At 42.8% G+C, this 27,472-nt stretch overlaps 1 protein-coding gene across 1 annotated transcript in view; it reads right to left on the reverse strand.

Moving 5' to 3' along the window:
• Positions 1 to 496: 496 nt before the first annotated feature.
• Positions 497 to 27,472, reverse strand: part of qng1 (Q-nucleotide N-glycosylase 1) — a 34,565-nt gene continuing 7,589 nt past the window's right edge. The window contains exons 3-5 of the mRNA XM_043712979.2: positions 18,225 to 18,484; positions 2,430 to 2,625; positions 497 to 1,751 (exon numbers count right to left, since the gene is read on the reverse strand). Coding sequence (XP_043568914.1) covers positions 1,522 to 1,751; positions 2,430 to 2,625; positions 18,225 to 18,484 — 686 coding nt within the window. The 3' untranslated portion in view covers positions 497 to 1,521. The remainder of the gene's footprint in view (positions 1,752 to 2,429; positions 2,626 to 18,224; positions 18,485 to 27,472) is intronic.

Consider the following 27,472-nt stretch of genomic DNA (forward strand, 5'->3'; position numbering starts at 1 on the left):
GAAAGGGGTTTGGAGGTGGGAAATTTAAAAAGGTGCACAAGATCATGACAGGTTTGGATAAGGCAGACAAAGAAAAGTTGTTCCCATAAGCTAATGGTACAAAGACCATGGAGCAAGATCTTTAGGGTGTGGACACAAGGGAAAATGTGATAAATACCTTGTTTTCTAAAATAGTGGTAATGACCTGAAACTCAATATCTACATGGGTGATGGAAGCAGAGATGATAAATAATTTCGAAAGAAAATTGGTTAGACTCTTAATGGAAATAGTGGGCAATGGGGTTGAGTGGAGTAATAAGACCTATTGAACCACTTTATAAAGACGTGGCATGCACCTCAATAGGGTGAGCAACCTTTTAAATTGCCATGACTACATGCAGTTGTGATCTGGCCTGCTACACAGACTTCAAATGGCATATTTCAAAAATTTGGAAGGGATGTTGTTAGGTTCTTTTCCAGAGGTTTCATACACGAAATGCAATTTGCACACACCAACTTCTACAAACAGTTAAAGTTTATTCAAGCTTGTACAAGCTAGCTGACCCCCTCTGATACTCTTTGCAAGCATGTGAAGTCGAGTCAGGAGAGAGACCCTGAACAAAGAAAACACATCCCCTTTATATGGGTCAGTTGGTAATGCTCACAGATATTCTGGCCATGCCCCCCCCCCCCCCCCCTCCCCCATAATCACATGTTACCCCAGGTACAATGGTAGGATGAGATCAGCATCGGAGATTATGCTGTGGAATTGTTGTGCAGACGATTTCCTGACTCAGTGATTCTCCAAGACAATGTAAGTATGATATGTCCTAGCTTCGGGGCGGCCCTGCAAATGAGTTCTGACTCCACTACTTCCCCATACAGTGTAGGTGGAGTAGGCTTCACCACTGGGGATGATCACACAAGTGAACCTGATTGGCTGGGGGATGGCTATGTAAGTATTTGTGAATGGAAGGGGCAGAATGAGGAGTAGTAGCAAATGACTGTCAAAATGGAATGGGAGTCATCCGCATCCCTGCATGAATGTCATCCTCACCCACATCCAGACTATTCAGTCAGTGCAGTTTAACCCATTAATATTAATGTCCAGAGATATTCCAATTTAATCTTAACATTACAATGTAAGGCAGATACGTAGACAACTCAATGTTGTTCTCATTTGAACACAAGTACAAGTACTAGACCAGCTCTCTGAAGGTACCCAGCACATTTTCCTTAGACTTCTTTCTGAAAAAATATTTTATCTTCATTCTGCACTGAAATTACAGAGGAACTTTTAGGAATTCAGTAGACAGAATTAACTTGGGTCACTAATCTACTTGGAGAAATACATTGCTTTCTTTTATACTATCTAGTTGCATTTGCTATTACTACAATGTTTTGTAAAAGATATATGAATTTGCAAATTAAAATGCAAATATGAACCAAGATAAGAGCCTGCAATGTAAGTGACTGAGCATTCTGTTCTTGCTCCCAAAATAAGCTGCGTCTTTTCACTTCATAGAAATACGCAACATCTAATTAGTAATAGATGCAGCGAACACGATGGATAGGAATGTCTGCCATGTCCTTTCGGTGATCTCTAGCATAGTCCCACAAGAAGTAATCGATCAAAACAGAATTGATGTGTGCATTGATGCATCCTTTCTCTGCTCCAAGTTCCAGAATGCGACGCAATATTAACTCAACACACCAAATGGAGCAGCCTCGAATCTCTACCTCTTCACAATCCCCTGATTGGAACAAGACACCTAGAATGTGGATAAAAACACAGTTTTAAACTTCAGTTGAAGTGGGTTGTGTCAATGAAAACCTGAAAAAAATGAGAATAAACTTTACAAAATGGAATGTTCTTGTTCAACTGAATAATTATGGATAAAGCTTTGTCAAAACTGTCCTATATTTTAATTGACTCAATTGTTCTTTTGCAACTATGCTGGGCTAGAAGTTCCAGCTACTTGCAGCTGTTAAGGCCATTTATGGTCTTAACCTTCCTATTACAGCAGTGAGCCTTCCAGGTCAGTTTTCCAGAGGATGACCAATTAGTTGTCTGTCTGAGCTTGTCTTCCAATTAAGGACTGGAAGGGTAGAGAAGGGCAAAGTGAAATGAATAAGAGCACCAACCACTTTCTCTACACAAGCCTGAGATAATACTCTGAGAGCTGCTCTGACAATAGTAAGATTTTGCTTGGGGTTGCCTTCAAGTTTGCCATTTGTATCACTGAAGAGTCAGATTTCATTCCTTTTATATGCCAGTTCAAATATGTACTGCGCAGCTACCTTCCAAAATGAGAAGGTTTGACAAAACTCTGTAACTAGCTCACATGGATCCCTTGGGAATTTGCTGAAGGAGCTGAACAATTCTTTTACATCAGTGACTCCTATTTACAGAGTATGCACTTTGAATTCACACTAAATTGATTACAAACCTTGTTTAAGTTTCTCCATTAGTTTTTCTGAGTATTTCATGGCTCCAAGGTGGACAAGTACTTGAGGGATTCTGTAGTCTGCAAATATAGTCAGACTTGCTATGTCATGAAAAGCACCATCCTCCTTCCCTTCAAGTAGGCCCCAGATATCCGCTATAAGGATTTGTGCTCTTTTGTAAAAAGCAACTTTCTTGCCCTAAGCAAATGAAAGGTAAGATTATGTAAGTTTTCAACACATCTCTAATCCATCACATATCACTCTGCAGAAATTTGGCAATTATTCTTTATGATTGATGTCAGTAGATAAGATAATACCATCTTACTACCTATACCATCACAAGAAAACAAAGTTCTATGTACAACCACAGAACTCTTAATCATGTGCAGTGACTCCGTCTCAGAGTCTGGCATGATAACTGTTTGCTAATTATGAATAAGCATGATATCAAGCTATGGTAGAACACCAGGAAAGCTGGGATGCAAGTGTACCACCAAATATTTAACACTGAGTCGCAACACTGGAGGGTCTAACAAATAAGCCTTGAATAATAAAGTAAAATCAGACTGCAGATGAAAGTTTTATATAAAATATTAGTGATTACACTATTTCAGTTGGTCTCTCGTGGGAAAAGAACAAAATCTTCAGTAAAAGAAATGAAAGTGTAAAATAATTATAAAATGGGAAAAAGAGAATCCTTTAGGTAACCAGAAACTACTTTCACAAACGGTCATCTCATCAGTCAACTGCTGTGATTGGTTTCCCTTTGCTTGTCCACACCACACAAATTTCTCAACAGCATGTTGCAATGATCTGGTTTGTGATGAAGCAGCTTCATGAAACTAACAGAAGCCAATTTAACTTTCAAGAATTGATTGGCTACATATCTGGTGTAGCTATACGTAAATGATTCTCTTTTCCAGGATAAACCTTTGAATGCTGCAATCAAGTCTGGCCACTGACTCAAGAGAAGAAAAAGGCAGAGGAGGTGTAACCACAGCTGATGTTTAAGGTACATCAGCATGAAAGGCAGTCTTAAAAGTGCATGACAATATGCTGAGGAAACGGTTAAGGACACAACACCTTTATCAAATCACAGTTAAACAGATGTATCAGGGAGCATCACTTGACACCAAGTGTTAACAATATCTGTAATGGTTTTCTGGGTATAAGAATGGTGGCAAAACTTGAGGTAAGATCATTCAACACTTCCTTTGTGGATCAATTGCTGCTTTAATCACTATTTCAAAGTAGGTACACAAGTGTGTTTAAATTAGCAAAATCAATCCACAATCCAAGCATGAAAGTCAATCCCGAGCAATATAAATATGAAATAGTATCGACATTTTTCTTCTGGTTTGTTTTCCACCTAAAAGATACCAAAGGTCTAAGCAGCAAAGCAACTCAACACACACATTTCAGGGAACAAACATCTACAAGCTTCAGGCCTACGCATGACAAAAGAGGCAACATGCTTTGGCATGCCTTACATTTAATTTTCTTTCCAGTCAGCTCTGAGAGTTCTAGGTGCACATGAAATTAGGGCAACAGACTGATTATGCAAGTGCAGTTCTAATAAATTGTTTGGGGTCCCCTGGTGGTCTTCAGGCTCTACAATATAGTGCCAAATACTCAGACCAATACCTCAAAATTTAGTCCAACTCAAACCAGCATTCAGCACCTCATTAGTTTATTGACTGGATTTTTTTTTAACTTGCTTCCTGCTGTTACAGTATTGTCGTCCCGTATCCCCCCCTCAGTCAAAGCAAAACGAAGGAGACACACCTCCTTCATCTTTATTCCAGGCCGTGGAGGGATAGAGAATGATCGCTCATGTGCACATAGACATGAGTTCACGGACTTCTCTGAAACAGCAGTTTTTCAATGAACTATATATTTTTTTTCTTTTGTGAAAGAGAAATGAGTAATACACAGGCTGTAGTACTCATTATTACAATATTATTCACCTTGTTAACTGACGTTACACACTGAATGTTACGTCATCCTGTTAAATGGCTGTCCGTAACAAATTATTTTCCACCTTGTTAACCCATTACCTTTTCCTCTAGCACCCCATTGTTAACTGCAAGTTCTTATCTGATCTGAGTCATGCTCAGCTGAACCACGTTTCACAAAACTTAGAACTTAACTTAACTCCTTCCCTGCCTGCTTAGATCCTATACACATTCTCATTCCCTCCTTTTATCATTTCATGATAACCAATGGCATTACCAGCTTTCAGAAGACTCTGACAGCCAGTATTTAAGCAAGTTATTGATACACAGCATACAATGAATATAACAACAAAAATTACGAGTCCGTTACAGTAAAGAGTTTGAAGAATCCTCCCATGTAGAAAAAAAATTCACCAGTAAACTTCATAAATCCAAAGTCCTTAGTGACCACTCCATCCCCTCCAAGTCGAGTGGAAATGAGCTAGTTCTCCCAAATTACCTCAGTAAAGTCCAACCTGAAAACAAAATTCAGTCTGTACTTGCACACCACTCCATGGAGAAATCCAAATTATTGGATAAGGGCAGTTAAATGCTTCATAAAACTGAGACTTCCATCCTTCTGCAGATGCTTCAGATGGAGGATACCAGCGCGTCTGAGTGTACAGTATAGCAGCTGCAAGCTAGGACGTAGCATTCTTCGCTGCGCCTTCTCCCACTCTGCTGTTAAATGTAACAAAGCCAACTGGCTGTTTTGATGTTAGCTTGATCAGTGAACCAGCATATCCCTAAAATGATCGAAAGACAAGGTAAAGCTCACGTGGTTTAACGTCCATAGGAAGGTCACTGACAAAAAGCGTACTGACATCCTCTTCACTTTTCATGCAAAAGAAGGATTGTGGGTAATCCAAGATGGAGGACGGGAAAAACTTCTGGCTGTAACAGCTGTACCTTTTTTTGAGGCATTTTAGGTGCTGGAGGTGAATTTCTCAAATTCCAGGAGCAGCAATTACTGTTTTATATGCTGTTGCATTGTTTTGGAACTTTGAAAAAAAAAGTCAAAACAACAGCAGTTTAAAAGGGAGACGAGTAGACAAAGGAAGCACATGGTGCGGACAGTGCAGGGGGGAGAGAGAGAGAGAGAGAGAGAGAGAGAGAGTGTGAGTGCAAAAGTGAGAAAACCTGCACAGTTACTGCCTTTGCTGTTTGAATTAGTGTATCGCTGAACATCGGAGTGCATCTGGGAAAATTAACAAACAGTGAAATTCACAACTAATCTTAGAGGAACTGTTGAGCGAAGTTCACAGCACAGAATCAGATAAGTTAATTGTTGTTTTAAGTCTGTCCAAGAGAAAGGCTGCAGTAGTGAGTATAGTAGATTCTTTCTTGATTATGTGTTTTTGGAGAGAAGTCTCTTGCTTAAACTTAAAATATAAGCCATAGCTATTAATTTAACCTGGGGCAGTGTTTGTAGAGGAATAAGACATTGTTATTTTCTGGGTCTGTAGACTGTGAAGGAGCAAAAATGGCCTTTGCAGTGATATGTACTTCTTGTCAGATGTGGGAGTTTAAACAGAGTTCAAGGGTTACTGCGGATTATATCTGCCATAAATGCTGTTGGATGCGAATCTTATCAGATCGAGTGGATCGGTTGGAGAGACAGATAGAAGCAATGAGGAATTTGCAACAGTAAAGTATGTGATGGATGGCAGTTATAGGAAGGGGGTAAAGTCTCAGATACAGTCACATAGATGGGTTAACTCCAGGAAGGGTGAGAGAGGTTGGCACCGAGTGCAGGAGTCTTTTGTGGATATACCCATTTCAAACAGGTATGCTGTTTTGGAAAATGTAGGGGGTGATGGATTCTCAGGGGAACGTAGCACGATCAGCCAAGTTTCTGGTATTGAGACTGGCTCTAATGCAACGAGGGATATGTCGGCTTCCAAGAGATCAATTGTGTTAGGGGATTCTGTAGTCAGAGGTACAGACAGACGTTTCTGTGGCCAGCAGAGAAAAAGCAGAACGGTGTGTTGTTTCCTTGGTGCCAGGATCAAGAATGTTTCAGAGGGTGCAGAATGTTCTCATGGGGGAGAGGGGCCAGCAGGTCATTGTTCACATTGGAACCAACAACATTGGAAGGGAAAAGGTTGAGACTCTGAAGGGAGATTACAGAGAGTTACGCAGAAATTTAAAAACGAGGTCCTCAAGGGTAGTAATATCTTGATTACTCTCAGTGCTACGAGCTAGTGAGGGCAGGAATAGGAGGATAGAGCAGATGAATGCATGGCTGAGGAGCTGGTGTCTGGGAGAAGGATTCACATTTTTGGATCATTGGAATCTCTTTTGGGGTAGAATTGACCTGTACAAGAAGGACGGATTGCACCTAAATTGGAAAAGTACCAATATACTGGCAGGGAAATTTGCTAGAGCTGCTCAGGAGGATTTAAACTAGTAAGGTTGGGGGGGTGGGACCCAGGGAGATAGTGAGGAAAGAGATTGATCTGAGACAGGTACAGCCGAGAACAGTCAGGGCAGGAAGGGACAAGGTAGGACTAATAAATCAAACAGCATTTATTTCAATGCAAGGGGCCTAACAGGGAAGGCAGATGAACTCAGGGCATGGTTAGGAACATGGGACTGGGATATCATAGCAATTATGGAAACATGGCTCAGGGATGGGCAGGACTGGCAGCTTAATGTTCCAGGATACAAATGCTACAGGAAGGATAGAAAGGGAGGCAAGAGAGGAGGGGGAGTGGCATTTTCAATAAGGGATAGCATTACAGCTGTGCTGAGGGAGGATATTCCCAGAAATACATCCAGGGAAGTTATTTGGGTGAAACTGAGAAATAAGAAAGGGATGATCACCTTATTGGGAGTGTATTATAGACCCCCTAATTGTCAGAGGGAAATTGAGAAACAAACTTGTAAGGAGATCTCAGCTAATCTGCAAGAATAATAGGGTAGTTATGGCAGGGGATTTTAACTTTCCAAACATCGAGTGGGACTGCCATAGTGTTAAACGTTTAGATGGAGAGGAATTTGTTAAGTGTGTACAAGACAATTTTCTGATTCAGTGTGGATGTACCTACAAGAGAAGGTGAAAGCCTTGACCTACTCTTGGGAAATAAGGCAGGGCAGGTGACTGAGGTGTCAGTGGGGGAGCACTTTGGGGCCAGTGACCATAATTCTATTCGTTTTAAAATAGTGATGGAAAAGGATAGACCAGATCTAAAAGTTGAAGTTCTAAATTGGAGAAAGGCCAATTTTGATGGTATTAGGCAAGAACTTTCGAAAGCTGATTGGAGGCAGATGTTTGCAGGTAAAGGGACGGCTGGAAAATGGGAAGCCTTCAGAAATGAGATAACAAGAATCCAGAGAAAGTATATTCCTGTCAGGGTGAAAGGGAAGGCTGGTAGGTATAGGGAATGTTGGATGACTAAAGAAATTGAGGGTTTGGTTAAGAAAAAGAAGGAAGCATATGTCAGGTATAGACAGGATAGATCGAGTGAATCCTTAGAAGAGTATAAAGGAAGTAGGAGTATACTTAAGAGGGAAATCAGGAGGGCAAAACGGGCACATGAGATACTTCGGCAAATAGAATTAAGGAGAATCCAAAGGGTTTTTACAAATATATGAAAGGACAAAGGGTAACTAGGGAGAGAATTGGGCCCCTCAAAGATCAGGAGAAAGTGAGGACTGCAGATGCTGGAGATCAGAGCTGAAAATGTGTTGCTGGAAAAGTGCAGCAAGTCAGGCAGCATCCAAGGAGCAGGAGAATCGGCGTTTCGGGCATGAGCCCTTCTTCAGGAATGAGCTCCTGAAGAAGGGCTCATGCCCGAAACATTGATTCTCCTGCTCCTTGGATGCTGCCTGACTTGCTGCGCTTTTCCAGCAACATATTTTCACCCCTCAAAGATCAGAAGGGCGGCCTTTGTGTGGAGCCACAGAAAATGGGGGAAGATACTAAATGAATATTTTGCATCAGTATTTACTGTGTAAAAGGATATGGAAGATATAGACTGTAGGGAAATAGATGGTGACATCTTGAAAAATGTCCAGATTACAGAGGAGGAAGTGCTGGATGTCTTGAAACGGTTAAAGGTGGATAAATCCCCAGGATCTGTTCAGATGAACCCAAAAACTCTGTGGGAAGCTAGAGAAGTGATTGCTGTGCCTCTTGCTGATATATCTGTATCATCGATAGTCACAGGTGAGGTGCCAGAAGACTGGAGGTTGGCAAACGTGGTGCCACTGTTTAAGAAGGGTGGTAAAGGCAAGCCAGGGAACTATAGATCGGTGAGCCTGACCTCAGTGGTGGGCAAGTTGTTGGAAGGAATCCTGAGGGACAGGATGTACAAGTATTTGGAAAGACAAGGACTGATTCAGGATAGTCAACATGGCTTTATGCGTGGGAAATCATGTCTCACAAACGATTGAGTTTTTTGAAGAAGTAACAAAGAAGATTGATGAGGGCAGAGCAGTAGATGTGATCTATATGCACTTCAGTAAGGCGTTCGACAAGGTTCCCCATGGGAGACTGTTTAGCAAGGTTAGATCTCATGGAATACAGGGAGAAGTAGCCATTTGGATACAGAACTGGCTCAAAGGTAGAAGACAGAGGGTGGTGGTGGAGAGTTGTTTTTCAGACTGGAGGCCTGTGACCAGTGGAGTGCCACAAGGATTGATGCTGGGCTCTCTATTTTTTGTCATTTACATAAATGATTTGGATGCGAACGTAAGAGGTACAGTTAGTTTGCAGATGACACCAAAATTGGAGGTGTAGTGGACAGCGAAGAGAGTTACCTCGGATTACAACAGGATCTGGACCAGATGGGCCAATGGGCTGAGAAGTGGCAGATGCAGTTTAATTCAGATAAATGCGAGGTGCTGCACTTTGGGAAAGCAAATCTTAGCTGGACATATACACTTAATAGTAAGGTTTTAGGGAGTCTTGCTGAACAATGAGACCTTGGAGTGCTGGTTCATAGCTCCATTGAACGTAGAGTCGCAGGTAGATAGGATAGAGAAGAAGGCGTTTGGTATGCTTTCCTTTATTGGTCAGAGCATTGAATACAGGAGTTAGGAGGTCATGTTGCAGCTGTACAGGACATTGGTTAGATCACTGTTGGAATATTGCATGCAATTCTGGTTTCCTTCCTATCGGAAAGATGTTGTGAAACTTGAAAGGGTTCAGAAAAGATTTACAAGGATGTTGCCAGGGTTGGAGGATTTGAGCTATAGGGAGTGGCTGAACAGGTTGGGGCTGTTTTCCCTGCAGACTTGGAGGCTGAGGAGTGACCTTATAGAGATTTACAAAATTATGAGGGGCATGGATAGTGTAACTAGACAAATTCTTTTCCCTGGGGTCAGGGAGTCCAGAACTAGAGGGCATAGGTTTAGGGTGAGAGGGGAAAGATATAAAAGAGACCTAAGGGGCAACGTTTTCACGCAGAGGGTGGTATGTGTATGGAATGAGCTGCCAGAGGAAGTGGTGGAGGCTGGTACAATTGCAACATTTAAGAGGCATTTGGATGGGTATATGAATAGGAAGGGTTTGGAGGGATATGGGCCGGGTGCTGGCAGGTGGGACTAGATTGGGTTGGGATATCTGGTCGGCATGGATGGGTTGGACCGAAGGGTGTATTTCCATGCTGTACATCTCTATGACTGGGGAACTGATTGAATTTGTTGGATCAGGCTGTGGAGGAGTGGGTGGTGGTCCAAAGGCGGACTTCACCTGTGAATGGAGAAACTCTAGAGAAGATGTTAGCTACTGAAAGTATCTTTGCATTCCCCCCTTGCCAAGGTAGTGATCAGTATAAAGACAGTCACACTTAACTACACTAAATTGTATCTGCCTATTTCAACCTTCTTTGATTCGTTGAAGCGTGTTACACTTTTCACTATTTATGATATTATCAAGTTTCATAAAATCCATAAAAGTCTAAATTGTACTGCCTAAATAATTCAGTCAGTCAGTCAATTACAAACAACAAGCAATGGTCCCAAATCAAACCCTCGGCTGCCTCCATTCAGGTTATTCAAACATTTTGTTTTAACAAGTTGATATTTGGCTAATGTGAAAGCTATCAGGCAAAATATTTCAAAATCCTGGAACAGCAAGAAAACAATAAAATGTTTCCTGTGCTTTAGCAACTGAAGAGGCAGTTTCGGTTCAGATTTAAATCTGAAATATTTGTGGGAAACAAATGCTGAATATTTTAAAATATGTGCTCCAAATGAAACTTCCCAAATAAAGCAGTCGGAATTACAGTAGCAACTTTGGTAGAGATCAACACTCTTTGAATGTGCAATATGAAGGGGGCCAATGAAATCTTAACAATAATTAACAGAAGTTAAGCAGCTCAGCCTCAAATTCTAATATTCTCTAGAAAATCTTAACAAAACATTAAACTAAAAATGCACTCTTCTTTTTGTAGAATTTCAAACAAATCAGGGGCTCAAAGTCCTCAATTTGTTTAAGGTTACAAGTTTGATAATTTGAAAAAGGCATAATGTTGTAAAATTTCAATGTAAAAACAAAACCTGCCCCACTACACAGCCCTCAAAACACATTGAATTGAAATCCTGATTCAAACAAGGCAAAGCAGTTAGTTAAAAGAATTTTCTGAGCCAGTATTTTAACAAACCAAAATATTTTAAACATCAAACACACTCAGCATGGGACAATCTACAGTGAAATTCTCCTCTTTCAACCCAAGTATAGTACAACCTTAATTTCAGTGTTTCTCACCTTCATTTCTTTTTGTGGCATCCTCTCATTGAAATTACATTTATAAAAAGAGAAAGCCCTCGCAGTGAACCACATGACGCTGCAATCCAAGCCACTCTCTTCCTCAAGAACAATGACTCACAGCCTCAAATTTCACCACTAGGGGACTTTAATCCCCTACCCCACTTTACTCCTCACGGGGGCTTGAACCCCAATTAAACACAGAAAGCTCGAACCTCAGCACAGTGCGGAGGACTTGTACCTCAAATCAACTCACCCAGTAGACTTGAACCCCAGTACCGTACCGAAGACTCAAATCTCAACCCAAACCCACCCAGGGGACCTGAACCCCAATATCACAAAGAGGACTCGAACCTCAATCATACACCCCTCCCCCCCAATGCAGCACAGGGACTTGAACCTTTGCCTGCCAGCATGCTTGTGAAACAGCGTCTCTCGACTGAACTAATTACAGTTCGAGGAATCCTTAGAACAGAGAGTGATCAAGTAAAGGAACTGTCTCCGGCACACAGGAATATTGAGAGGGACCAAGGTTTAAAATCTTACTTTGTGAGCCTGTCCGTCTCGAGACACCAATGTGGGGGAAGGGCGCGGTGTTGGACGGGGTTTGGGGTGCACTGGGCGGGGGGCACAGGCGGGGCCGGTGTTGGAAAGGGTTGCGGGAGGCAGGCACTCATGCGTGGTGTGCTGCTGCCTAGTCTGAACAGGGAGCAGACTTTTACAGAAAACTCTGAGCCCCAGAGGAAAAGCATTAAATCGATTAACTGAATAATTAATTATCTGAAGGAAATAGTGCCCACCCGTCTCGTTCAGATAATCGAGGTTCCTCTGCAGTCATTTTACAGGGAGGAGCATCCCGATAAGGCAACATACATATTGATTTGGTGACTGTTAAAATTAACGAATGTCAATAGTAAAGATTAAGCCATCTTTGGCAATGAATAACTTACTTCACAATGAATGCCATGTTAACTGACCTTACATATCGAATGCTACCTCATCTTGTTAAATGGCTCTACATAATTGATACTTTTCCACCTTGTTAACCCATTACTCTTGCCTCCAGCACCCCATTGTTAACTACAAGTTCTTATCTGATCTGAGTCATGCTCAGCTCAATCTCTTGCTTCACAAAACTTAGAACTTAACTCTTTCCCTGCCCGCTTAAACCCTATACACATTCTCAGTAGCATCAGCATGTGATCTGAAGGTCTTTGTGTTTGCACTTCTTTTTCATTGTCTATCTGAAGCAAGATTTGTTTCTTAAAGTTGTAGCCTTCACTTTCATTCGTACAGATAGGAATTTCACAGGTACGAAAACATGTAGGCACACCCCTGAATTAGGGTACTGTGTCACTGGCTGTAATTTATTTACTCATGCCATGAGTGTTGTTGGCTGGCCAGCATTAATTGCTTGCCCCTAGTTGCCCTTGAAAAGGTAATGGTGGGATGCCTTCTTGAATTGCTGCAGTCCACATGTTCTTGCAATCAATAATCCACTCATCTGACAAGACCCAGAAGAGAGAAGACTCCAAACATAAATTAACCACCAATATAATGTAGGCGCAAATTACTGCAGGTGTTGAAATTTGTACTGAAAACAAAAAAATCTGCGAGAAATCACAGGGTTTCAAGCAGCATCCATGGAGAGATAACTTGGAGGAGCCAGTGTTGGACTGGGGTGGACCAAGTTAAAAAGAAAAAGTGTTTTCAAATAAACCTGGTGGACTATAACCTGGTGTTGAGAATTTTAACTTTGTCCATGGAGAGCTAGCAGCTAATGTTGAACCTAGATGACTCTTCATCAGAGCTGACATGAAGTGTGGTGGGGGTAACATTTATGCAATTGTGGTGGGGGGGGTGCTGGAGGAGAAAGGATGAGAATGGCTGAACAATGGTGTTCCACTGGACTGGGGAGAGAGGACACGGTGACAGAGAATGTAACAAGTAAAGCTAAAAGGGAAGGAATGGGAATGGGTTCACAATATGAAGGTGATCTACTCAATATTATGACCTGAAGGTTGTAAAGTGCTACTCTAAAGAGGAGATGTTGTTCCTCCAGTTTGCACTGTGATTTGCTGGAGCATTGCAGCATGCTGAGGACAGACAAGTGGGCATGCGAGCAGGATGCTGTGTTAAAATGACTGGCTTTGGGAAGGTTTGGGTCATGCTTGTGCATGAACCACAGGTGTTCTGGAGGGGGTTGAGAGGAGTTACAGGGAGGTAGTCACACCTCAGGTACAAGAAAAAGGCAGATGAGTTACAGTCAGGAGACAGAAAGGGAACCGACAGATCGTGTAGGGATCCCCCTTGGCTGTTCTCCTAGCAATGACACCATAATTATATCTGCAGAACACCAGATAAGGGATCATGTTCACAAGTCAAATACAAATTTACACTGTGCCTTCTGCTGCATTACCATTCATATGATTTGCACCTTTCTTTGCCATAGTTTACAAATCTCTAAACATTTCTGTGGTATTTCCACCTGACAATGTGGGTCAAACTATGTATTGCAAAAAGGCAGAATCACACCACATAGTCGACAGGATGAAATGACACATTTCATATAAATTGTTGCTCTCAATTTTTTCAGCAGCTGTGAGGAGAGAGGAGCAAGGGCTCCAGGAGGCAGGTTTCCCACTTAAAAAGGGATTTACCTAGAGAGCCATTTTTTTCAGGAGCTGCAAGAAGAGAGGAAGAGGAGCTGCCAGGAAGGTAAATCACTGCTTTAAAAACTGACCTTGTGAATAGGCGGAGCGCACACTGAGCAGGAATGGACATTGGCCTGCTAAGTGAAATAACATATTTGGGCAGTTGCGTTACCCAAAACATTACTTAGGTCATGTCTCCCACCCATCCTCCTCTTAATAAAATAAAAGTTCTATGCGCTGGATTGGTAAGGTAACTAGTTTTTTAAAAAAAATTTCAATTGTTTCTTTGGGAATTTGGAACAGTGGGAATGGCGGTTAGGACAATTGAATATTCCTCCTGCTGAATGTAGGAGGTAAGGGTCACCACAAGTGACCTGGCTGACTTCATCTGTGGGAAGTGTACCCAACTCCAGCTCCTCAAAAACCACATTTGGGAACTGGAGCTGGATGAACCTTGGATCATTTGGGAGGTGGAGGGGGTTGAGAGGAGTTACAGGGAGGTAGTCACACCTCAGATACAAGAAAAAGGCAGATGAGTTACAGTCAGGGGACAGAAAGGGAACCGACAGATTGTGTAGGGATCCCCCGTGGCTGTTCTCCTCAACAACAAGTATACAGTGGATGGGATGACTTACTGGCGTAAGCAATGGGGTACAGGTCTCTGGCACACAATCTGTCCCTGTTCCTCAAAAGGGAAGGGGAGGGAGGAGCAGACCATTACTCACTGGGGACTCCATAGTTAGGGGACAGAAAGGAGGTTCTGTCGGTCTGAGAGAAATTCACAGTTGGTGTATTGCCTCTCAGGTGCCAGGGTTCGTGATGTTTCGGATCCTGTTTTTGGGATCCTTGAGGGAGAGGGCAAGTCGTGGACCACATAGGCACTAATGACATAGGTAGGAAAAGGAATGGGGATTTGAGAGTGAGAGAAAGAGCCAGAGAGCAAGAGAGAGAGCGAGGGTGGCTCATTCTGGGGTAGGTGGGAACTCTGCAAACAGGATTGTCTACACCTGAATCAGAGGGGTACCAATATCCAGGGATTGGGTTGTGGTGGGGGCGGGGAGATGGGGGGTGGTGGTGGGGGAGAGAGTTTGGAGATTTGCTCCTGCACTTCAGGAGGGTGTAAACTAATTCAGCAGGGGGATGGGAACTTAAAAATTGTACTTCCAGTGTCCAGGAGGTTCAGAGTAGTGAGATCAGAAGAATGGTTTCAAGGTCACAAGAGCGCACCGGCAAGCAGGAAAGTGGTTTGAAGTGTATCTACTTCAACATCAACAGCATTCAGAATTAGGTGGGTGAACTTGCAGCATGGGTTGGTACCTGGGACTTAGATGTTGTGGCCAATTTGGAGACATGCATCGAGCAGGGACAGGAATGGTTGTTGTAGGTTTTGGGATTTAGATGTTTCAGTAAGAACAGAAGAGATGGTAAAAGAGGGGGAGGGGTGGCATTCTTAGTTAAGGACAGTATTTTGGTGGCAGAAAGGGCATTTGAAGACTCATCTACTGAGGTAGTACGGACTGAAACAGGAAAGGAGAGGTCGCCCTACTGGAAGTTTCTATAGGCCTCCGAATAGTTCCAGAGATGTAGAGGAAAGGATTGCAAAGATGATTCTGGATAGGAGCAAAAAAGGAACAGGGTAGTTGTTATGGAGGACTTTAACATTCCAAATATTGATTGGAAATACTTTAGTTAGAGTACTTTAGATAGGTCAGTTTTTGTCCAATGTGTGCAGGAGGCTTTCCTCACACAGTATGTAGACAGGCCAACAAGGGATGAGACCACATTGGATTTGGTACTGGGTAATGAACCCGGCCAGGTGTTAGATTTGGAGTAGGTAAGCACTTTGGCAATAGTACCATAATTTGGTTATGTTTAGTGATGGAAAGGGATAGGTATACACTGCAGGGCAAGAGTTATAACTGGGGAAAAGGCAATTATGATGCGATCAGGCAAGATTTAGGATGCACAGGATGGGGAGGGAGACTGCACAATTGAAATGTGGAGCTTAGTCAAGGAACAACTACTGCATGTCCTTGATAAGTATGTACCTGTCGGGCATGCAGAAAGTGGTCGAGTGAGGCAGCCGTGGTTTACTAAGGAAATTGAATCTCTTGTCAAGAGGAAGATGGCAGCTTACGTTAGGATGAGACATGAAAGCTCAGTTAGGGCGTTTGAGAGTTACAAGTTAGCCAGGAAAGACTTAAAGAGAGTACTAAGAAGAATCAGGAGGGGACATGAGAAGTCATTGGCAGATAGAAATCAAGGAAAACGCTAAAGCTTTCTATAGGTATATCAGGAATAAAAGAACGACTAGAGTAAGATTAAGGACAATCAAGAACAGTAGTGGGAAGTTGTGTGTGGAGTCCAAGGAGATAGGAGAAGCGTTAAATGAATATCTTTTGCCGGTATTCACACTGGATAAGAAACAACATTGTCAAGGAAAATACTGAGATACAGGATTGAGGTTCACAAGGAGGTGGTGTTAACAATTCTGGAGAATGCAAAAATAGATAAGTCCCCAGGCCAGATGGGATTTATCCTAGGATTCTCTGGTAAGCCAGGGAGGAGATTGCAGAGCTTTTGGCTTTGATAATCCTTGCAATTTATAATCCTCGTGCCTCACAAACCTCAAGTTCTTTGAGAAGATGACCAGACAGGTGAAGGAGGATAAAGCAGTTGATCTGGTGTATGTGGATTTCAGTAAGGTGTTTGATAAGGCTCCCCATGGTAGGCTATTGCGCAAAATTCGGAGGCATGGGATTGAGGGCGATTTAGCAATTTGGATCAAAAATTGGCTGGCTGAAAGAAGACAGAGGATGGTGGTTGATGGGCAATGATCACTCTGGAGTTTAGGTACGAGTGGTGAAGCACAAGGATCTGATTTGGGTCCTTTGCTGTTTGGCATTTTTATAAATGACCTTGAGGAGGGCATAGAAGGATGGGTTAGTAAATTTGTGAAAGACATTAAAGGTCGGTGGAGTTGTGGACAATGCTGTAGGATGTTGCAGATTACAGGCGGACACAGATAAGCTGCAGAACTGGGCTGAGAAATGTTAAATGGAGTTTAATGTGGAAAAGTGTGAAGTGATTCACTTTGGAAGGAGTAACAGGAATAACGAGTTTTGGGCTAATTGTAAGACTCTTGGCAGTCTAGGTGAGCAGAGAGATTTCAGTGTTCATGTAAATTGATCCCTGAAAGTTGCCACCCAGGTTGATAGGGTTGTTAAGAAGGCATATGGTGTGTTAGCTTTTATTTGTAGAGGGATTGAGTTTCAGAGCCACGAGGTCATGTTGCAGCTGTACAAAACTCTGGATCAGCTGCACTTGGGAGTATTGCATACACTTCTGGCCACCACATTATAGGAAGGACATGGAAGCTTTGGATTTACTAGGTGATTTAGAGGTGATTTACTAGGACGTTGCCTGGTATGGAGGGAACACCTTATGACGAAAGGCTGAGGGACTTGAGGCTGTTTTTGTTAGAGAGAAGGTTGAGAGTCAAGATTAGAATGGTGCTGGAAAAGCATAGCAGGTCAGGCAGCATCCGGGGAGCAGGACATTTGATGTGTCAGGCAAAAGCCATTCATCAGGAATGAAGCTTCATTCCTGATGAAGGGCTTTTGCCTGAAACTTCAATTTTCCTGCTCCTCTAATGCTGCCTGACCTGCTGTGCTTTTCCAGCACCACTCTAATCTTGACTCTCATCTCCAGCATCTGCAGTACCCACTTCTGCCTAGAAAGTGGAGAGGTGACTTAATTGAGACATAAGATAATCAGAGGGTTAGATAGGGTGGACAATGAGAGCCTTTTTCTTGGATGGTGATGGCTAGCGTGAGGGCACAAAGCTTTACATTGGGGTGATAGATAGGACAGATGTCAGAGGTGTCTTCTGTATTCAGAGTAGTAAGGGCGTGGAATGCCCTGCCTGCAACTGTAGTAGACTCACCAACTTTAAGGGCATTTAAATGGTCATTGGATAAACATATGGATGAAAATGGAATAGTGTAGGATAGATTAGTTCCACAGGTTGGTGCCACATCGAGGGCCAAAGGGCGTATACTGCATTGTAAATGTTCAATATGTTCTATGCTCTGTCTTGGTCTTTGTTTGACCCCACATGTATCACGAAAAGATGCAACAGTTTTTCTGCAGAAAGATGAACTGAACTGAACTGCCTTTCTCAGAACATTTAATTTTTTTTAAGCAAAAAGCCAAAACAAAATATAAAAATCGCAGGAAATAATTCTTCCACATGTGCACTAATGCTATCATAAGCACTGTAATAATTTTCTACTTTCATAATTTGAAAAATCCAAACAGCAAATGTTTACATTTATTTAGTGCCAATATTATATATCAACCATAAATTAATGAATTCCCTCTCCTAACCCTTTTAATATTGACTAAAAGAAGATTTAACATTAGCAGACTCACCTGAAATATAGTTTCATCTCTATATGATGGGAAGTTTTCCACTACAAGCTGGAGCAGCTTCTGAGCACTGTTTTCACTCTTTTTAATGCAATTAAGGAATGAACCATCAAACTTCTCTAGCAATATATTTCCAGCCTCTTTCAGTACTTTGAGACGTTCTTCAATCAAAGGCATTGGAACTTCAGTGTCTGAACGTAGCACATATTTCAGTTGATCTAGGGTTGTATTCGCAAAATATGATGCACTGGTAATGGGAATGCCTTAACAAAAAGGAAAAACAAAAGCCAGAAATGTAGACACAATTACTCCTGTCTATCAAGGTAGATGAACAAGGAAATGCAGTGCTTATCAAAGTCACATATAACATACAATGGGTCAAAGATAAATTATGTCTCATCATAAGACCATAAGACATAGGAGCAGAAATTAGGCCATTCAACCCATAGAGTCTGCTCCGCCATTCAATCTGGCTGATAAGTTTTTAAACCCCATTCTCCTTGTAACCCTAGATACTCAAAAACCTATCTATCTCCATCTTAAATACACTGAATGACCTAGTCCCCGCAGCTTCCTGTGGCAGTGAATTCCATAGATTGACCACTCTAGCTAAAGAAGTTTCTCCTTATGTCCGTTCTAAAAGGTCTTCCCTTTTCTCTGAAACTATGCCTTTGGGTCCTAGTCACTCCTACCAATGGAAACATCTTCCCAATATCTACTGATATGTCTATGCTGACAACGCCATACCCTCCAAAAGCTTCTTCACTGAGAAGTTTTATAAATCAACCTGTTCAGAGACATTATTACACCTTTCAGCAGATGGGTCTTGAACCCAAGCTCCTAATCCAGAGGGAAGGACACTACCATTGCACCTCAAAAGCCCTAGATATTTTTCAATAAACTGTTTAGGCATGTCATGACATATCCAGGGCATGTTGAGACTTGAGTCCATGCCCTCTTGCTCAGAGGTATGGACACTACCACGGGACAAGAGCCCTCTGTGCTAATATTTCTTTTGGTTGGACTGCTGGTATCAGCCTCCATTTTTACTGTACATTTTTTCCCCCAACCTAACCTACACACCCCTGAACACTATGAACAACTTAGTGTGGCCAATTCTCCTAACCAGAACATCTTTAGATTGTGGGAGGAAACCTGAGCACCCAGAGGAAACCCATGCGGACATCCACATACTACCTCCCGAGACATCTGAAAGCACAGCATTAGTTTTCATATATAGGCAAGAGGCACCCAAACGCTACATCAGCCACTCCTTTCAAGTCCCACACTGTCGCTAAATTATCAGAATGCTTATTCCAATACTAGCAGTGCACAACCAGCAGTTTCCTCTTATATTGGGAAGATTGAAACTATTACTTTCATCCATTGCTCCAAATTATGTGCACCATTTTCCACTTCCAGCCTTTGGCTGGTAACAATCGGAGTGTGAATTTGTCAGTTCAGAACCAATGGCCTATTTGACTGAATGGTGTTGTCAGTCATATTATCAACATAGTATGCATTCCCATGATAACCTTTGCCTTACTTTCCCTCTCAACTCAATTACGCATGAAACTCTCATTTCATGCATTTGTTGCTTCTAGACTCGGTCATTTCAGCATGGGGTTACCTGGTCTTCCAAATTCTGGTAAAAGCAAATATAGTCAAGGCTTTCAAAAGGAAAATGGATCATCTGAAAGGTAAACATTGCAAACTATGAAGAAAGGCCACGGTAGTGAACATAACATTGCACTTGCAGAGAGCCAGCTCAAGTCTGAAACACCAAACAGTCTCTTTCTGTGCTGAGTCGAAAAGTGTGATGCTGGAAAAACACAGCCAGTCATGCAGCATCAAAGCGCTTATGCTCAAAACGTCGATTCTCCTGCTCCTGGGATGCTGGCTGACTGGCTGTTCTTTTCCAGCACCACACTTCAATTCTGATCTCCAGCATCTGCAATGCTCACTTTCTCTTTCTGTGCTGAGACTGTTCAATGGCCAAGATGCAGGAAGGAAATTCACTGACAGTTGTGGTAGAAAACATTTGTATGATTATGAGGTAATAACTGGAATCAAATCAAGATGTTTCCTCTATTCCCTATATTCTTCCCACCAGTCTGCAAACAAAATAACTAACTGACAACTGTTTATAAATGCAGATAGCACTGGAGTCAAGAATCAGACTTGCTGGCACACACAGACATTTCAGTTAAACTCATATTCAAAGTTGGAAAGAAGTTCTATTTCTTCTTCATAATAGAAACTGTTTAATAATTAGCATTCCTTTGTGGGATGTTGTGTATAAATAGCATGTTAGCATTTCTACAATATAAAGTACTTCAATGACAGCAGTGCTTCCCAGTTGCACTTAGGATGTGAAATGCATTGCCCAATTGCATGTCATTAACCTTGGCAATGAATTATAGGAAAATTAATGATTAACTCATATTTCTGTTTGTCAAGTGGACTTTAAAAACCAATTTCTTGAGCACCACACCTGGACAAAACAGTGGATTCTGAACCCAGCACAAGTAGAATTTTTAAAACAAAAACAGAATTTGCTTGAGAAACTCAGCAGGTCTGGCTGTATCTATGGAAAGAAAACAGGATTAACTTCGAGTTCATTGATCCTTGTTCAGGAAAAAGTGTTATTTGCGTTTATGCCAAGGGTCAGGGGAAAAGGAGTGAATGGATAAGTAGAGAAAGCTAGAGACAGGGACAGACAGACAGACAGAGTGCTAAGCCTATATGGAGCACTGCAACAGGCCTGAAACAAAAGTGTTGGTATGGAAACAGTGGTGCATTGAAGTGGTAGGCAACTGGAAGCTTGGAGCTATTTTTATGGACTGATGCAAGTGCTCTACAAAGCGGTTATCCAGTTTGGGGTTTTGTCTCCTCATTGTAGAAGAGACTGCATTGTGAGCAGCAAATACATAGACTAGTGTTATGAGGATGTACCTTTAATTTAGATTAAAAGCTAGCAGAACTACCTGATAGCACAAGTGTTCTGAACAAGATATAACCTTTTGGTCCAGCAGCTAGTGTAGCTCGTTGCATGGAGACAAAAACAAATTTGAATTAGGCCAATCAGTTTAAATTATACCCTGAAAAATAATAGCAAACTCAGATCAAGTTTGAATTCAGTATATTGACAATATTAAAAGCCAAATGACACAATCCGATGCTTTGGGGGTATATGACCGGGAAAAATTGAACAGTTGAGGGAGAATTGCCAAAAAGACCAACAGATTGTAGGCTGCTGGTCAGAACTCTGAGAGGTACCTGTCTAGAGAAGGAGTTTGCACAGAGAATAGCATCAACACTGACCTGGAGAGCAAATCTATAGAGGAAGGTATAAAGAGACGATTCGACAGCTGACTGGTTTTGAAATTTGAATTTTTCAGTAAATCCTAATTGAGGGTTTTATCGGACTAGTATTGTAGAAGGAAAGTAAAAGATAGGTGAGAGGAAGGAGTTGTAAATCATTGTTAGTTAATTATTCTCTGTAATGCTTTAAGAAATAAAGTTGTTACTTTTTACTTAAAATCATTCTTGGCCTCTCGAATTTTCACAGATTGCTGCACAGGATAATTTTTTTCTGTGTTGGTGGTTAAAATTAAACAGGAGGATTTACCCAGTGACACAACAGTTCACTGACTTAACTTTTTCTCAATTTGATAAGGACCACAAAACCTGGCTTTGAAGGGATATCCTATCACTGGTAACAGTACGAACACATCACCCACTGGGGAAAACGTCAGAGTTGCAGAGCTTTTTTCTGCCACCTGTTTCATTCTCCACTGTGTCCTCTTTAGGTGCTGTTTAGCTAACTCACTTACTCTATTTAATCTCTCCCTCAATCCGATACATAATCTAAGTATGAGATCTCAGACTTTAATCCTGTCAATTTTTCTTCAATTCATTTCAAAAGGACATCTCACTTCACGCCCAAATATTAACTCAAGGGGAGTGAACTGAGTACATTCATTTGGGGCATCTCTAATGGCAAACAATACGAATGGGATACCTTTATTCCAATCATTCAGGTAATCCTGACAGTGTGCCCTCAACATGGCCTTCAACATCTAATGCCACCTTTATAACGCTCCCTGGGATTCAGGATGATACGCACCGGATTTAAAATGCTGTATACCCAAGTATTCCGTAACCTCCTTAACAGCCTAGCAGTAAAATTTGACCCTTGGTCCGAGTGAATCTCTGGATAGCCTATACAGTGTGAAGAAAGCTACTAACTCCTCTACTACCCTTTTTGCCTTGATACTCCGTAATGGAGCTGCCTCCAGAAATCTGGTAGACACATGTATTATTGTTAACGAGTACTGGCTACCACTTTTAGTTTTCGGGAGGGGACCTATGTAAATCAATTATAACCCGTGTGAAAGGTTCTTCAAAATACAGGAACTGGCAACAAAGGTGCTGGTTTTGTTACCGCCTGTGGCTTACCGACCATTTGGCATGTAGAAGAATACAGCGCAGTACAGGCCCTTTGGCCCTCGATGTTGCGCCGATCCAAGCCCACCTAACCTATACTAACCCACTATCCTCCATATACCTATCCAATGCCCGCTTAAATGCCCATAAAGAGGGAGAGTCCACCACTGCTACTGGCAGGGCATTCCATGAACTTACGACTCGCTGAGTGAAGAACCTACCCCTAACTTCAGTCCTATATCTACCCCCCCCTTAATTTAAAGCTATGCCCCCTTGTAATACCCGACTCCATATGCGGGAAAAGGTTCATACTGTCAACCCTATCTAACCCCCTAATCATCTTGTACACCTCAATCAAGTCACCCCTAAACCTTCTTTTTTCTAATGAAAACAGCCCCAAGTGTCTCAGTCTTTCCTCATATGATCTTCCTTCCATACCAGGCAACATCCTGGTAAACCTCCTCTGCACCCGTTCCAGTGCCTCCACATCCTTCCTATAGTATGGCGACCAAAACTGCACACAATATTCCAGATGCGGCCGCACCAGAGTCTTATACAACTGCATCATGACCTCAGGACTCCGGAACTCAATTCCTCTACCAATAAAAGCCAGTACGCCATATGCCTTCCTCACCGCACTATTTACCTGGGTGGCAACTTTCAGAGATCTGTGTACATGGACACCAAGATCCCTCTGCTCATCCACACTACCAAGTATCCGACCATTAGCCCAGTACCCCATCTTTTTGTTAATCTTCCCAAAGTGAATCACCTCACACTTAGCTACATTGAATTCCATTTGCCACCTTTCTGCCCAGCTCTGCAGCTTCTCTATATCCTGCTGTAACCTGCCACATCCTTCCTCACTTTCAACAACTCCTCCGACTTTCGTATCATCCGCAAACTTGCTCACCCAACCTTCTAACCCCTCTTCCAGGTCATTTATAAAAATGACAAACAGCAATGGTCCCAAAACAGATCCTTGCGGAACACCGCTAGTAACTGCACTCCAAGATGAACCTTTACCATCAACTACTACCCTCTGTCTTCTTCCATCCAGCCAATTCCTAATCCAAACCTCCAACTCACCCTCAATGCCATACCTCCGTATTTTTTGAAGTAGCCTACCATGGGGAACCTTATCAAACGCCTTACTAAAATCCATATATACCACATCTACCGCTTTCCCCTCATCAACCTCCTTCGTCACCTTTTCAAAGAATTCAATAAGGTTTGTGAGGCACGACCTGCCCTTCACAAAACCATGCTGACTATCCTTGATCACATTATTCCTATCCAGATGTGCATAAAACCTATCCCTTACAATTCTCTCTAAGACTTTGCCCACAACAGAAGTGAGACTCACTGGCCTATAGTTACTAGGGTTATCCCTACTCCCCTTTTTGAACAAGGGAACCACATTTGCTATCCTCCAGTCTTCTGGCACTACTCCTGTAGACAAAGAGGACATAAAAATCAAGGCCAATGGCTCTGCAATCTCCTCCCTTGCTTCCCAGAGAATCCTAGGATAAATGCCATCAGGCCCAGGGGACTTATCTATTTTCACCTTTTCCAGGATTTCCAACACCTCTTCTCTACATACCTCAAAGCCATCCATTCTACTTATTTGTGACTCAGTATTCACATCGACGACAATGCCCTGTTCCTGAGTAAATACTGAAGAAAAGTATTCATTCAGTGTCTCCCCAATCTCTTCCGCCTCCACACGCAACTTCCCACTACTATCCTTGACTGGACCTATTCCTACCCTAGTCATTCTTTTATTCCTAACATACCTATAGAAAGCCTTAGGGTTTTCCCTAATCCTACCGACTAAGGACCTTTCATGTCCCCTCCTTGCTGCTCTTAGCTCTCTCTTCAGGTCCTTCCTGGCTACCCTATAACTCTCAATCGCCCCAATTGAACCTTCACGTCTCATCTTGAGATAGGCCGCCCTCTTCCATTTAACAAGGGATTCCAATTCCTTATTAAACCACGGCTCCCTCGCACGACCCTTTCCTCCCTGCCTGACAGGTACATAATTATCAAGGACACTCAATAGTTGCTCCTTGAACAAGCTCCACATATCATTTACACTCTTGCCTTGGAGTCTACTTTTCCAAGCCACACATCCTAAGTCATGCCTCACCGCATCATAATTTCCCTGACCCCAGCTATAACTCTTGCCCTGTAGTACACACTTATCCCTCTCCATCACGAGAGTAAAAATCACCGAATTATGGTCACTATCCCCAAAGTGCTCACCTACCTCCAATTCTAACACCTGGCCTGGTTCGTTACCCAGAACCAAATCCAGTATGGCCTCACCTCTTGTTGGCCTGTCTACATATTATGTCAGGAAACTCTCCTGCACACATTGAACAAACACTGACCCATCTAACGAACTTGAGCTATAGCTTTCCCAATCAATATCAGGAAAGTTAAAGTCCCCCATAACAACCACCCTATTACTGTCACTCATCTCCTGAATCACCTTCCCTATCCTTTCTTCAATGATTGTAGGACTATTAGGAGGCCTGTAAAAGACTCCTAACAGGGTGACCTCACCTTTCCTATTCCTAACCTCAGCCCAAACTACCTCAGATGGCAAGTCCTCATCCATCGTCCTTTCCACCACTGTAATACTATCTTTGACAAGAAATGCCACACCTCCCCCTCTTTTACCCCCACCTCTGACCCTACTAAAACATTTAAATCCTGGAACCTGCAACAGCCAATCCTGTCCCTGTTCTAGCCATGTCTCCGTAATAGCCACAACATCGAAGTCCCAGGTACCAACCCACGCTGCAAGTTCACCTACCTTATTTCGTATACTTCTTGCATTGAAGTATACACACTTCAAGCCACTTTCCTGTTTACAGGCACCCTCCTTTGAAATTGATGCCATGTTCCTAACCTCCCTACAATCCAGGCCCTGCACCCTGAAGCTACAATCTGGGTTCCCATGCCCCTGCAGAGTTAGTTTAAACCCCCCCCAAGAGCACTAGCAAACCTCCCCCCAAGGATACTGGTGCCCCTCAGGTTCAGGTGTAGACCATCCTGTTTATAGAGGTCCCACCGTCCCCAGAAAGAACCCCAGTTATCCAAAAACCGGAATCCCTCCCTCCTGCACCATCCCTGTAGCCACGCATTTAAGTGTTCTCTTTCCCTATTCCTCGAATCTCTATCACGTGGCACGGGTAACAAACCAGAGACAACAACTCTGTTCGTTCTAACTCTGAGCTTCCAACCTAGCTCCCTGAAAGCCTGTCTAACATCCTCGGCACTCCTCCTACCTATGTCGTTGGTGCCAATATGGACCACGACTTCGGGCTGCTCCCCCTCCCCTCCAGGACCCGGAAAACACGATCAGAGACATCACATACCCTTGCACCTGGGAGGCAACATACCAAACGTGAGTCTCTCTCGTTCCCACAAAACCGCCTATCTGTGCCCCGAACTATCGAGTCCCCAATTACTACTGCTCTGCTCTTCTTCACCCTTCCCTTCTGAGTAACGGGGACAGGCTCCGTGCCAGAGACCTGAGCCCCGTTACTTACCCCTGGTAAGTCATCCCCCCCACAAGTATCCAAAACGGTATACTTGTTCTTGAGGGGAACGGCCGCAGGGGGTCCCTGCACTGGCTGCTTCCTCCCAGTCCCCCTCACTGTCACCCATCTATCTGCCATCTTTGGAGTTACTACTTCCCTATAACTCTGATCTATGACCCCCTCTGCCTCCCGAATGATCCGAAGTTCATCCAACTCCAGCTCCAGTTCCCTAACACGGTCTTGGAGGAGCTGGAGATGGGTGCACTTCCTGCAAGTGTAATCGGCAGGGACGTCGATGGCATCCCTCACCTCATACATGTTGCAGGAGGAACATTGCACTGCCTTCACTGCCATCCCTCTAAAGCTAACTTTTATTTAAAAAAAAACTGGGTCTAAAGAATACAACAAGCAAAATTCAGCACTTACCTACTTACCACAACAGATGTTATTATTAGGTTAGAGGAGGAGGGCGGGTGGGAGGCACTACCCGTGTAGTGCCTCGGGTTCCTCTCCTTCGCGCTTTTAAAGGGGGAAAAAACCTACCCAGGTAAGCTTACACTAACTGCTTCCGGGTCTCGGCTGCCCCTCTGGTCGTCGTCACTTCCCCCTGGTGCTCCCGCTCTTTCTGTGAAGAGAGAGTGAAAGAGAAAAAAAACACCGCTGCCCGCTACCGGTAAGTACTTTTAAAACCAAACGGTCTTACCTTCGCTGCTGCTCGCACTGGAAATGCTGCTCTCTACTCTTGGTTCTGTAGTGTAGGATCTCTTATCCCAACTTCTATCCCTTACAGGATGACAACATGTTCGGCAAAAGCTAACCACATCCTGGTGCATTCCAGCCAATAAAAATGTTTTTATACCTTAGCCTGAGTCTTTCATACCCCGAGGTGACCTCCTACAGGTAGTTCATGTGCTACCCATAACATGTCCTGTCTGTATGCTACCGGCAACACAATCTGGTGCACTTTGCCCCATTTCTTCCCTGCCCTAGCCTGCCATCTTAAATTTCTATCTTTCGGATAATAACCCTCCAGAATATTCTCTGCCTCCTTTTCGGAGTACTATATCTTTTATTGTCTTGCCTTGCTGTTGCAAGTCTCTTAGCCTTTCAGGACTAAACACTTCTGTCTGATCTGCCTGTTCAGGTTTTTCTTGCACCATTACATCAAACAGAGTATCCGCGATCTGAACTTCAACTCCTTCATCTTTCTCTTTAGAATTTGCTTTGTGCTGTGACTTTTGATAGTGGGAT

This window comes from Chiloscyllium plagiosum, unplaced genomic scaffold (assembly GCF_037043375.1).
Source record: "Chiloscyllium plagiosum isolate Xiang-an unplaced genomic scaffold, Cpla_swu_hap1 HiC_scaffold_2, whole genome shotgun sequence".
Taxonomy (NCBI): Eukaryota; Metazoa; Chordata; class Chondrichthyes; order Orectolobiformes; family Hemiscylliidae; genus Chiloscyllium; species Chiloscyllium plagiosum.